This window comes from Corvus moneduloides, chromosome 5, assembly GCF_009650955.1.
Source record: "Corvus moneduloides isolate bCorMon1 chromosome 5, bCorMon1.pri, whole genome shotgun sequence".
NCBI lineage: Eukaryota > Metazoa > Chordata > Aves > Passeriformes > Corvidae > Corvus > Corvus moneduloides.
The window spans coordinates 17969311-17983213 of NC_045480.1; the positions used below are offsets into that span (position 1 = coordinate 17969311).

Consider the following 13903-nt stretch of genomic DNA (forward strand, 5'->3'; position numbering starts at 1 on the left):
TGATTGCTGGGCTTTTAAGGACAGTCAATACAGCCAAGAAAATCCACACCAGTCCTGGTGAGAGAAAAAACAGTGAAGCAAACACAAAACCAGAAAAAGAATTTCAAAAATGCCTAAGTTTCCCCCAGACAAGTAGAAAGAAAAGCCTATTTCTCCTTTGTATATGCCTGGAGGGTCAAACGCCTAACAGAGCACATCCAACCAGAGGTCAGGAAGCATGCACTTCTGTTTTCTTTATTAAAATAATTGCATATGCATCCATTTCAACCAGACAACTTTACAGTTTCACTAGTCCAACATTAAGCCTGTGAAAATGGACAAGCTCAGTACCTGTGGAAGCTAAGATCAGCCCAACAAGTAGGTTTTCTTCTATGAAAATTTGTCATGAAAACCAAGACCAGACTGAGAACACTCCTGACTGCCACCCATCTTCCTCTGAAAATGAGGATTTGGCAATAGTGGGATTCTAGCTATATACAAGCATGTCTCAAGGAAATTCCATAGTTGCTTAGGACTATGGGCTAAGATTTTCAAAATGGGATCAGAAACTCCTTACCAATACTAATGAAGTAATTTTAAGGAGGGAAGAAACAGCAGCAGAGGAACATAGAAAAACACTTCCTCAACTTCTTGTTCCACGTAGTCCTTCCTGAACAGGTTGGGTTGGGCCAAATGGCCTCCTGACGTCCTTTCCCACTTCAACCACTCTATGATTCTGAAAAAGTGCTCCCCTGCTCCAAGTTCATTCTTCATCCTTTACCACCCATACTGTCACCTGCACTACCTGGCTGCCTACACCTCACCAAGAAGCCCTCTTAAACTGGATACCAACAGACCAAAGATCCTCTTCACTCCATCTCAACACACAGGGCCTGGGAGACTGGAGAACATTATTGCTAGATCTAGCTAGCCAAGTAACACGTATTTACAAGCAAAAAAAAAAAAGAATCCCTAATACTAGAAGAGTTCTAAAACTCTCGTAATACCTGTTTTTCACTTCTGGTCACTGACTGCTCTGTGGAAATAAGCAAGTCCACAGCATTCTCACCAAAGTAAAAATCCCAGTGAGATGTCTCACTTCCATATAACATTTATTACCTAAGGTCTCTGATGCACTTCCTGAGTCATTATGTCACTGCTTATACAGCAACATGGGAGAAGAACAATTGGATTTTTTGCAGAGGCTCTGGAGTACTTTCAGAAAGAATTTTTTGTCCTCCATGAGAAACTACCATTCCAGGAGAAAACTCCCATTGTTTCTTTTAGCAGATTATATGGAAGTTCCTCTGACCAAAACAATCCTCCAGCAAACCATTATCATCACCTCCTTGACAAGAGGTGAGAAAGTTTTCTGTTGGGGTCCCTCCTCCTGCCATGTACCCCTGGGAGAGGGGCCCTGGGGGGGGAGACACGGGGTTTCCCTGCCCCTGCTCAGATTCATTCCCCATTGGTTGGTTTGTGTTCCCTGATAACGCCAAGGACCCTCGGGTCCCGTGACTGCAGAGTTCCTGAGCTGAGCCCCGGCCATGCGGCTGGAGAAATAAACATCTCTGAAACATCTACCACGAATCTATCCATATATACTTCTTTTCCACGGGACTCCTGGTTTGATATATGCGTGTTGCAGTATTCCCCGCTGTAACAGTTTTCTACCCAATTTCTCTATTTTTATTCAAGTGTATCTCCTGTAGGAGAGATCTGCAGTCCCTCACACCGTTTGATGGCCTGCCCCTCCAACTCCTGATAAAGATTTACTCTCACTGAGCCTTCAAGGAGCAGCTATGGCATCAGGCAGAAGTGTAGAGGTGTAGGAAGTTCTCCCTGCCCATTCGACACCTCCAACCCTGTAATGTGCTTGGAAGGGATGATCCTCCTAAACTTTACATAATAAGCTGGATGGCTGTGAGCAGTTCAGGCAACTCAAGCCTGTCATAAATCAACAAGACAACAACACTTGCCTGAGGCTGCCACCGTGGCTGCTCACAGAAAATACTCTGTTCTCCTGATTATCGTCTTAGTGATTAGAAGTACCCATTACGGACCAGCACCCCATTGTGTTACTCACAGTAAAGCACAAAAGCACAGATGTGTGTGAGGAAATGGAAGTATTATTCTAGTGCATCACACAGCTCACGCTTCATGACAACACCAAAATCTCAATAGGTTTTGGGTTTGTGCTTTCATAAACAAAACCCAGTGATTACTGCATGTGGTAAAAAGCAAACTCCAATCATGGCCCTTCAGACTCATCACTGCCACAAAGTGCTAATTAATTTCTCAATCATTATGAAGCAAGACTGTTGCTCTGTTGTGTCAGAACGGAAAATTCAGCCAAAGCAACCAGCTATGCATTGCAAAGGGGATGATTTCCACTGAGACCTGAACCCAGCTTCCATGGTTGAGTGTGCCTGCACACGCAGTCAGAGCTCCATGCCTGCCAAGGCTGCAGCCCATCACTTGCAATGGCATTAGGATCCTGTATGCACCTGCACAAAGCTACCAAAATAAAAATCAGACACTGGAGAAAAAGAGGCCTATAAAGGTGGCAGGGGGCACTCCTCCAGAAAGGCTGCAAATTTCCAGTGCATCTGAGGATTAACCACAGTAGTACAAAAAGAGCTACAAGTAGGTAAGTTTTCACAGACACATATACACTCTCCTTTGTATTTTTTCTCTTTTCATGGGGAAAAAACCAGTTCAACATGATTCAATACCAAAACCTTCTCCCTGCAACAAATATGCTCTGTGCAACTTCCTCCTCCTGACCTACACATGCACAATAGGTTAGTGGCACTAAGAAAAAAAGAACTCCTGAACGAAGCCTTGTGATAATTTTATCCTTCTGTAATGACATGGGCCAGAGTTAATGTTAAGTGGGATGGGGCAGCAGGAAAAGAGCATGCCAGGGTTAAGATGGACCATTTAGTAGCAATTAGCAATGATGCATTGTGCAAAAATAGCAACAATGAAAAAAAAGAAAAGAGGTTACACTAGAAACAAAACCATTAACGAAAATAAGTTTAATTTCACCAATTAGCATTTGTCTAAGAAAGGCAAACTTTCCGTTGCTGTTGTAAGCCAATGGGGAATTAAAAAACCAGAAGAATCTTATCACAAATATTTACTTTCCACTAGCAATGAGTCTGGGAGTGTTTTTCTAACAAAAGACAGAGCTACTGTCCCACATTTTTGTGACCCTCTCTGTAGTTCCAGGGAGAAAATATTTAGTTCAACATTATCGTAAGCTAGAATATGGCTCTATTTATGTGACAAGTTGACAACATACAATTTCATGCTTGTTGAACTGATCTGTGTTATATATTCACTGCGAATATTATGAAGCCTCACCATTATAAATATGAAACAGTATACACTTATTCAAAATAACTCCAGCAGTAGCAATTTATAGCTCGGTTGTTTGTGTGCTTATGAAGTCCAAATGCCACCTTAAGAAGCTGCATCTCACTAAAACAGATGTGGAGTGTGACTGTGACCAAAGTGGATTTAAGATGACCTCTGTGAAAGGAGGCTATTACATTTTTGTTTGCATGGCAGCTGACACCAGTTCGTATTTAGCTACGTAGCCAGTGGGAACACAGTGTAACACAGTGTCCTCAAGGGCTGGTTTTAACACAGGCCAGGACATCCATCTAATGACGTAATTAGCTTACTACTGTTCTGGTGAGTGCTGGTCTTCCCTCTTGGAAAAGGACAGGTGCTCTCCAGAGCAGCAGCATAGTGAGTATCTCAGGCCATGGCTGCTCCAGGTGGAATGTCTCCTTAATGGGACTGTGAAGTAGATCAGTCACATTTTCTTGATTGCACGCCTGGGGAACGGTCTTGGTGGCCGCACACGTCAAACAATAAACTCTCAAAGCAATTGTTTTTTGCTCATTTGGGACTTCTTTCCTGCCTGAAGGTTTCAACCAACATGCCAGGTGGCTCTTGCATTAGAACAGAGATGTGTTTAGACAGTTTGTAGTTTGTCCAAGTGGGCAAGAAAAAAGGAACAGCAGCACACCTTGGTAACACTAGATACAGAGCATTTGCATAAACTCTTTCCAATTACATAGCAGCTGGTTCAAGTAAAATAAATTCCACTTACTGCTTGAGCCTTTTTAAATGTCAGCATAGCTAATCACAGATCATCGTTTACATACATCATCCCACACAGACACGATGTTATTGTGCTGGTCTCCTATTTAGCAGATGTAGAGCCCTGAATCAGGCCAGAGACACTGGTAAAGGTAATGCATTCAAACACACAAGAAACATAACATTGCTCCATTAGGAATATAAAAATTCTGGCACTTTTGCCAAGTGTCTGCTATTTTCTTTCCCTGGAAATGAGGGTCTTCTTCTCGTTTCACAAGTGGGTTTTATGATACATTGTTACCTTTTATCATTCTTATAAAGTTTCCTATCCCAAATCTGCATCTTTTGCCTTTTATGTTTATTGTTGTATTAAACCTACGACGTTGTTTCACTACTAAATCTATCCCATAACCACGCACTGTACATTCATTTCTCTAGGACCTCAGTAGCTATTACCTGTTTGCTTTTATGATCTCTTATGAACTGTTAGGAATAACAATTTGCAGGAAGGTTTGTAAAGTCATCTCAGCCTGAACTCAGCCTTCCCCTTTTCTACCATACAGTGACACTCTCCTCTCTACAATGAAATCCCATTTGTCATAGAAGCAGTTCATTACAGGATGCATTTTAGAGGGATGCGAGTTCCCAAATACATGTGCTTATCACGTAAAACATTCCATGTGTGTGAATCTGAATTTCAAAAAAGCCTGCTTATTAGAGAAGGAAAGTACATGTTGATACGACTTGGTCCTGTGTTGCTTCCAGATTCACCAGTATGCGCTACTCTACTGCCCAGAGCCATTTTTTTCATGCCCTCCAAGGCCTCAGACAGGCTGCTATGTGGTGCATGCAATCACAGTCCTTTCAAGCACTTTGATAAGCTTTATTCTGCCATTATGCCATCTAGAACATTAAACACAATGTTTAAGTTCTATGTTAAATCACGATCAGCTCCTATTAACTGTTCCAAGCTCCTCATTTTTATCAACAGTTACTTTATTAAATCCTTAATAATATAGATGGAATAGTTAGTTAATTTGTGTGTTGAGCCATGGATGTTAATTTGTAAACATAATAACATACTGCAATCATTTGCATAATAGCATTTTAATCTTTTTAGTAAAAGCTGTAATTCCCTACAAAGTACGCTGCAGTAGAAACTAAGTGACTATTGGTAATAATAAAAAAGGCCTTAAAATTCTGATCCTATTATAGTGTTGGAACATACCCAAACTGCTACCATAATCTCTGAAATGTTACTGTTCTCTGATTTAGGTGTCTGTGTCAAGAATAAAAATGAAGTATAACTGGTAGCAGTAGACTATTTCCTAAATGTAATTTAGTATTCACTAAGCACCAGCACTTTGCAAATAGCTGTGAGGCTTTCCTTCAAAGTTCAGAGCTCTAGTTATGCATATTGTGTGAGGTACACCATGCAGCTCACCTCCAGCCTCTGTTGTGCTGAATAGATGGCTATGATAAATCATGCTGATTTGGCACTGAAGGGCATCAGCCATCAAGGATTTGACTACTGTGTCTTTTTTTCCCTGAGATTATATCTCCTTGAACTGCCTGCCCAGGGCTACTAGTTTTGGAGAAAATTAAAAAGTGGAAAAAATGCTAGGGAAGGCCACTACATTAAGTCTATATAGGCTCAGTTCTCTGGAACCCATTAACACCAGTCACAAGACTGGCAAAGAAAACACTGGTGGTTGTTTAAAAGTCAGGCCAAGTCATTTTACGCAAGATCTGGTAATTCATTAATCAATCTGGCTGCAAACCTTGAATGAATAACCTGCAATGGTGAAAGAGACTGGCAGCACCACAGAACATGAGGGATCTTATAATCTGAACCAATGCAAATTACACTGGTGATGTTTAAGGCTTCCCTCAACACTCATCATCTTCCTGATAAAACCCCTTCCAAATAAGTAAGAAATCATTTATCTCCATTAATTCCCCTGCTGCCAGAGGAAAGACAGTCTGAATTTTATTGTGCATTTCTTTCCCTCCTCAAATTCTCATTGCTTGTAATACAGCCCTTTTTGGCAGCCTACAATAAAACATAGCTATCTTTTTAGGCTTTCCAAATACATGGCACATAGAATGGCCTTAAGAATTAACCTGGGATACACCTATACAAAACAAGTAAAAACAAAGTCATCAAATATAGTGAGCATCTCTTTGGAACACAGAATCATGTAAATAAATTAAATCTGCAGAAGGGCAAGCAATGTGGGTTTTCTGAAGTCTTTTTAAAGGCTAAAAAAAGTGTTTTGCCAAGTACAAGATTTATGATTTTACACAGGTTCGTTGTACTTTAACAGGTTATAGCCAATCTATGGGCTGCATTTTCTCTTACCATCAGCTGAGTTACTTGCAAAAAATGCCAACAAACACCCACCATAGACATCTTCCCTCTCCATAATGCTAGGCATGGATCATAAATAACTTTAAATATGACTAATCTTACATGATATGGTACAGTATATTTCAAGATGCCTCAAGGGACAACAGTTCTCGTGAACACAAAGCCTTCTCACTCATGACACATCAAGTTGTATGTTTGTTCATAATTTCACATAGCATTGGCTTTGAGAATGAAAATTTAACCCTCTTGATTTTCTGAAAGTAGCCAAATTAAAGTTTTTGCAAATACATTTTTTTTCAACTTTAGTTCTTCACAAAACCAAATCACAAAAGTGAATGGTGCAGTCAACCATCTAAGTAACTGGTCTTGGGTGACTTGTTAACTATTTACTTGCATGAACTTGTGTCAATAGACAGTGCCCTGAGGGGCAAGAACTCCTTCATTTTATCTTTTCAAACAACAGGCAAAGAAAATTAGGTGAAAAACAGAAGTGATCAAGCTGTGAACAGAAAGAAATCACCTAATTCATAATGTACCTACGTACAAACATTGGCAAGAAGAGCCTCTGTGCTGGGGCAGTAAAGGCTTGATTCAAGACTCATATGGGTTACGCTGGCATGTGAGCAGAATAGTGGAGTGATGAATTAGGTGTGCCTGCAAAATGGTGTGTTTTAATCCTAGAGTGAAGGCCAGTATCTCATCACACCTAAGCGGATGAGAACAGGGATTTATACTCAACACTTACATACTATCTAGACTAATTGGACCTTTATCTCACTTGGCTCCTGGTTGCTACCATAACTATTAATAATTTCTAGCCTGGGAGACTCCCAGTGCCACTGGGAGTGCCTAAGCTTGTGGGTGCTCAGCTCAAGTGAGCTTTCAGGAACACAATTTGCAAAAAGACTGAAAATACACTTTCTGAAATACAAGCCTTTCTTTAAAAAAAGTGCACCAGAGACACTCAGGAACTTTGTAAAGGGCTTTTGGACACTGTCCCTCACATAGGCAATGCCACACGTACTGCATTAATACCTCAAAGGAGAGCGTGTTTCCTTCAAGGCTAGGTTTGCAATTCACACCGTACAGCTTGTGCAAGTAATGCTGCTCGTGTACTTCCCAGCATTTGCTTGTCATTCTGGTTCTTTCCACCCCAAATAGGCTGTATTTCTATTTTTGTATGACAATGCCTCATCTGGAAGCTTAAGTTAGATAAAACATACTACTCCCACAATGATAAGAGAGAAAAAAAAAGTTAAAAAAAGGTATAAAAAGAAGTTATTTTCTTTTTAAAAAAGCCATTGAGGATCAATATGCAAAAATCTAGTGATCGCCAAATGAGAAACTGCACAAAACTTCCATCCTCTCAGCTAAAACAAAGAGTTCCTCACAGAGTATGTGAAATAGTCTCTGGAGGAAGAAGACATCTTTTTCTGATCTTGAGCACCCCCAGTTGTCACATTACTGAGCGGCAGAGGCAAGAAATAGTGCAAAGTATCCAGCTGCACAGTGGAGAATGGGGACAGGGTTAATGTACAGGAGGAGAAAATAACTGTTTCATTCCCATCTTCCTAGGCCAAGCAACCAAGAATGTAAACACAATACTCTAAGAAGCTGAAAATAGTCTAATTTTGCACTGCAGTATTGTAAAATACCATTAGGGCACAATTTGTCCCTACAGGTTAAGTATGGGCCAAGCTGTGATGAGACAGCAGTGCAGCCTGCAGCTGAAGTCAATGAGTGTGAGGAAAGAATACAACAGAATTTGTGTGTTAGGAAAGAAGCAGCGTATTTCATTTCCAAACAATTACTTCTGACCTATTGCTTGCTGTGTAGATGCATTCCACTGGCTGCATTGCCCCTGCTTTCTCCACATCTATTCCCCTGTTTCTTCACACTGGAGCAGCTCACTGTCAGACACACCCAAACATGCCCATGAGATGTTGTCCCCATCACTATCTCCCAATGAGGTTAACTACCAGCCTATCTGCTTGTCCTGCTGTTTGCAACATGCTTCCATTTTCAGAACAGGAACTGTTTCCTATACAAGGTGTGTAGGGGAATGGTCACTACCTATCCGAGACAACTTTACACTCAGCAGCTGTGGCCATCAGAGCAGACAGGCAGTAACACACAGGACAAGCAATGAGTCTGTGGTCAAGTTCCACTGGTTTTACTGGAATAATTTGTACGCTTAGAATTGGTAAATACGTAATTCTATTACTTATCTGGAGCTTGCACTTTGAAAGTCTGCATCTTCAACTGATTTTTCCTAAAGGAAAATGCCTCTGCATTTGGCTTTTGACAAATGTGGAAAAAATATGCACCCTCGGTTATAAAAAAAGCAAAACAAGTCTCCACACACTAGCTGCAAATGCGGACCCCGCCCCCCTGCCTCCCCGCTGCTGACCATCCAGACCTAGTCACCAACATGCCCTACCCTGCCTGAGGCAGTACAACTGCAATTCAAGAACCAGACCGGGTTTGGAAACTTTGTAAAACAAAGTGTGGAACATTACACAACTAAAGAAAAAAAGAGGGCCTAAGCCCAAGGCTTTGCAGGGCTATTTTGATTCAGATAAAATTAATTCCAAGTTACTTGGATGTAAATCACAGAAATTAAACAGAGAAGACCAGTTTCTGCTATCAGTTACACTTGTATAAATCCAGAGCAACTCATCTGCATCAGGGAGATCACTGTGGGTTTACAGCTGTATACAAAGAAAGGAGAATTTTATTCAGGACATCAAATCTTAGGTAAGCATTTTACTATACTATTTCAGTTAATTTTTTCCAGCCTTTAAATTCTACCATGATAATTCGGGGCTTTCCGGAACCAGCAGGCTAGCTGTACTTCCTGGAACTGTGGTACCTGGTGTGTGAGAAACAGCACCCACAGCTTGCTTTTGTACAAGGTCTTCCTGCCAGCTAATCAATTTATTGTCCAATTTCCCAGTCAGTGAACGATCTATGGCCTCTCCTATCAACAAGGAGGGAAGGAAGTTAGGGCTTAGGAGGGGCACGGCTGCCCGAAACCACAAGGTGGAGAATTATGAAGGCTTTACACAACAAAAGAAAGAAGACTCGAGACAAAGAGACAGCAACTCTCCTCTTGTACACCCTGATCCCCAATGCGAAACTGGAAAGAAAACAATTAAATCTCTCCTATCACCCCTTGACTTTTACTTTTAGATTGCTCTCCACCAGGAGATCTATGAAACATCACAAAAGCTGAGTTAGTCCCTGAGCTACTGACAACCCTCACTGCCTTCTCTGCCACACTCACCCTTCCTCTCCCCTATACATAAACAAATTGTGGACCTCTCAATTTGTGTGCAAGTAACTTGCACAGCAAGGCTCTGAGTGGTAAAAGCCTTTACTAGAAATGTTCCAGCTACTCATCACCTAGCTGCTGCGCAGCGCTCTGCTTCTTGCTGAGGAATTCAAGTGGAAGACAACAAATGAGTTTCGACTTCTGTTTTGCTCTGTAGCTGACAACAGTGTAACCCTTCACAGTGACGCCACAGGGCAGTGTACTCTAGGCACTCTTTAGCTGTTTCCTCCAAAAATCAGAAGTGCCATTTGAATCCTTTTAAGGCTTTCCCTCCCACACTCCTCAGATTGCAGGTCTGGTTTTGATGATGAGGATTGTAGGAAGCTGTCAGAACCCATAATATATCATCAGGTTTCTTGTCTCTTATTGGCAGAAAAATAGTAAACTGTTGTCCACCAGGCTAACGAAAAAAAAATCAGAAAAAAAAGCAAGCAAGGACTTTGCAACATGCACTTGCATCATCTTGCCTTACCTCAAATATATTGGCGGGTTCATTGCTGTACTGACTGGAGATGATCTCTGACTGGTCACTGTACCACTTGAGTCCCCCCAGAAAGCTGTCCGCATCCAGGTCATTCACATCTAGTTCAGAGAGGTCAAGTTCTGGGAGATCTGGGCAAAGAGGCTGGTCTTCGCCAACCAGAGCAGCACACTGCAGGATACAGCAACACAGAAATAGTTTCATTAATTACCAGGAATCTATTAACTAATATCATGTGATAAGAATTAAGCCTCAATTAAGCTATGGCACAGGGGCACTAGGATTGACTTTGTTTTCTGAAAAAAGAAACACATAGTATTTGGTCATTGTTAGCTCTATATAGGTATGTAAAGGGGCGGGGAAAACAGCAGGGCATAAGCTGCCTTCTCTATCACATCTCTGTCCAGGGACAACGACGTTCCTTCTCCCTATACCATTTCATAATAACCACATTCAAAGCTTTAAATCCAACAGCAGAAGCCAAAGCATGGCCTTATTCTCCTGTTTGAGAGTGAACCAGTGCAGGTAGAAGTTACAGATGAATACCTCTGGGCAAGGTCTGTCATGAATTTCCTGCTACATTCAGGTTAAAGAGGCACAGCCTGCTACAGCCTTCAGCCCTGGAGGCTGGCTCAAGCTGGAGACAGTCACACTTTCACTTCTACAGAACCTTACTGTTATCCTTTCAGCCACTCATGATGGTGGCCACCATATGGACATAAAAAAGTATGGGTTAGTGACACTGCTGGTGCTCTTTTCCTGATGCACGAAGCACAGCCACCCAGTCAGGCATAAGGGTCCTGGCAACCAAAGTGTGGCTTGAAATATCCCTATATTCTCCTCTGGATGACAGGCATAGTTAGTTCACGCAGCCTTTCACCTGCTTGGTGTGAACACATCTATTATCCCAGCCGGTTTCCTAAATGTCCCCAGAGAGAAGCTGTACTGAGAGAACCAAATGGGTTTTCCTCTTCTGGCAGCCTCTGATTCAGTATTCCTAAAAAAGGGTCTGTGAAATATTTTGGTTGAGGCCGTAAACAAAGCCTAGTCTGCAGGAATCCTCTTCAGCAGTGCAGAATGTTTTTGTCTGCACAACTTAGGAAGAGAGTGGGGATAAATAAAAACAAACCTGGAATAAGTGTCCTTTTATATGCCAGTATGAAGTTAGATAGGGTATTGACTGACCTACTAAGGAAGAAAAAATTAATAACATACATCCACTTCAACACAGCAATTGAAATGTTAGAGTATCCACCAAAACCATTTCCTAATTATAGAAAACACATAGTAACAGTTTGGCAAATAGCTGAGTCCCATATGTCAATGCTGCTCAATTAAGCAATTCCTACTGCACTGTACCATGTATCCTTGTAACTCATCTCTGAACATCTACGTTGATACGGGCACGCTGCAAAGCACATGTGGAGCTGCAGAGGTACCAGGTGCTGAATGGTTAAAAGCCATCTAAAGTCAACTGAGTCTAAGGGCATCTACCACGAGTATTTCCAGCACTGTGTTAAGGATGGCCAACAGCAGGACATCCTCAACACCCGTCAGTTGACTGGGTGGTTTGACTGATTTCCCAACTTCTATTTGGACTGAAGTCAACGGATAAAGCGCCACCTTCTGAAGGCACATTTCTGTAGGGCACTAACAGTGTCCAGGGATGTGAATTGCTCAGTACTGCTTATGTCACTCTCTCAAGGACCGCCCTTTACAATAATGCAAGCGAGAGCTGCTGAAGGTGCATTTCATTGAGGTTTTTGTCCCCGGAATCTCGGTGCGTCTGCAGAGCACAGGCTGGATGCAGCAGCTCAGCCGTGAGCAAAGATTTTGTCTGCTGGCATGAAGACTCGGTGCAGCTGGTGTGAGCTATAATTTACCAGACAACTTCTACGTCTACCAGGACACTACAAGATAATCATAGAGTAGGCCAAGGGGCAAGGAAGCTGAGAGGCTGCAAAATGAGGCTCTGACATAGGAGTTGTTTTTTTCCTATTATTTAAGGGGCTGTAGAACTATAAAAAGTCAAAATCCCACTTAAGTAATCATAACTTTTTTTTTTTTAATCTAATTTTTTTTGTTTTGAGCATAAGGCAAAAAAAAAAAAAAAAAAATAAGGGTTTCCTCCTCCTTAGTGCGAGACACAACCTTCTGGCAGCAATCTTACAATACAGAGATGACCTTTTTTGATGCTTGGCCGAAATCTCTGATCTCATTAAAGGATAATCTAGTTTTTGACTGAAAAGGTAGACTCTCAGCATCATTCTCAGGTTTGTGTTCTGGAGGTCAGTAGCTTATAACTGATGCCACAGACTTCTAAAGTATCCTGCTGATCTGTTACTGCTTTCATTTATAAAAATAGCTTCACCCTGTGAACCACCTACTTAAACATGTTTACTTTTGGTAATCTGCATTTTTAAGTTCCTACAGTGGGCTTTTGAAGTAACATAAACAATGGTATTAAAAAAAAAATCCTGCTTATCACAGCTTTCATTTACCTATAGTAACTGCAATGTCACCTAAAAAACATAACTGCTGAAATGAAGTATATATGCCTTGTCAGTGTTGACATGATAATAAAATCAATGTTTCTGAATATGACATTATGCTTCTGAGCACACAGAGCACATTAATCTGAGACACATTAGCAGCAAGTGTTCCTGTTATTAATTTATATTTGGCCTTTGGATGATGCCAGGTTTAACACTCCAAGTCCTAAAACTGTCCTCATCTGACACACTGATATTTACTGTTTGCCTATACATCTGTAACAGGTGCACCTGCATTGCTAGCACACATTTTACTGTCTTCCCACTGTTATTTGATATGATAGTTATTCCATAACTATAGCCCTAATTTTACAGTAACATTTAGGAGGATAAAGCAGTCACTAAACACAAAAGGCTAATTACTGTGCGTTATTTCACTCCAACAGACCTTTTTTCTCTTAGTTCAGGCGCAAACAGTAAATTAGCTTAACTGCACTGATGGTAATGAATCATTATAATTAAGTATAATTCTCCATTAACCTTTTGGCTGGTTTTGTGCCTTTGAAGGTAAGTTTTAAAAAATTAAAAAAAAAAAAAAAAGAAGAAGAAGACTGGACTTGTGCCATATTAATTATATTAATGAAAATATAATCTGCGTTTTATTTTTAACAAGTTTTTCAAAGTGCCAACAGGATGAACTCAGGAAAGAAAGAGAGACCTGACAAAATGTATGTCATGTGGATTCTATCAATCTTCGCAACCTTACTGTACATCACCTTCATTAAGCTGTGAAGCACTGGGGATGCTGATCAGCTACAGTGATGCAGGCCTTTATTAAACAACACACCATCCTGTCATTATGTGAGAGAGAATATAATACATTTTACATTGACAGCAAATATTAATGATTCAAAAAATGATATCTGCCCCCAGTACTTGCTGCCTGCATTATTTTAGCTCAGTAAAGGTGATCCCCTGAGCCAAAGCAGCACGCAGACGCTAGTGTTGCTACAGGAAGTGCAGTGCAGGAGCGTATTGGCAAAATCCTACCCACAGTTAATCCATCCACCACACAATTAATATTAAGATCAAACTCTTTTCTTCTTTTTTTTTTTCTCTCTGCACTATGA

General features: G+C 41.0%; 1 protein-coding gene across 4 annotated transcripts in view; it reads right to left on the reverse strand.

Moving 5' to 3' along the window:
* The window catches only part of PPARGC1A (PPARG coactivator 1 alpha), a 372179-nt gene that overhangs the window by 55696 nt on the left and 302580 nt on the right, over nucleotides 1-13903 (reverse strand). For all 4 annotated transcript variants that reach the window (XM_032109377.1, XM_032109380.1, XM_032109381.1 and 1 more), the window contains exon 2: nucleotides 10273-10452. In XM_032109377.1, the coding sequence (XP_031965268.1) occupies nucleotides 10273-10452 (180 nt within the window). The remainder of the gene's footprint in view (nucleotides 1-10272; nucleotides 10453-13903) is intronic.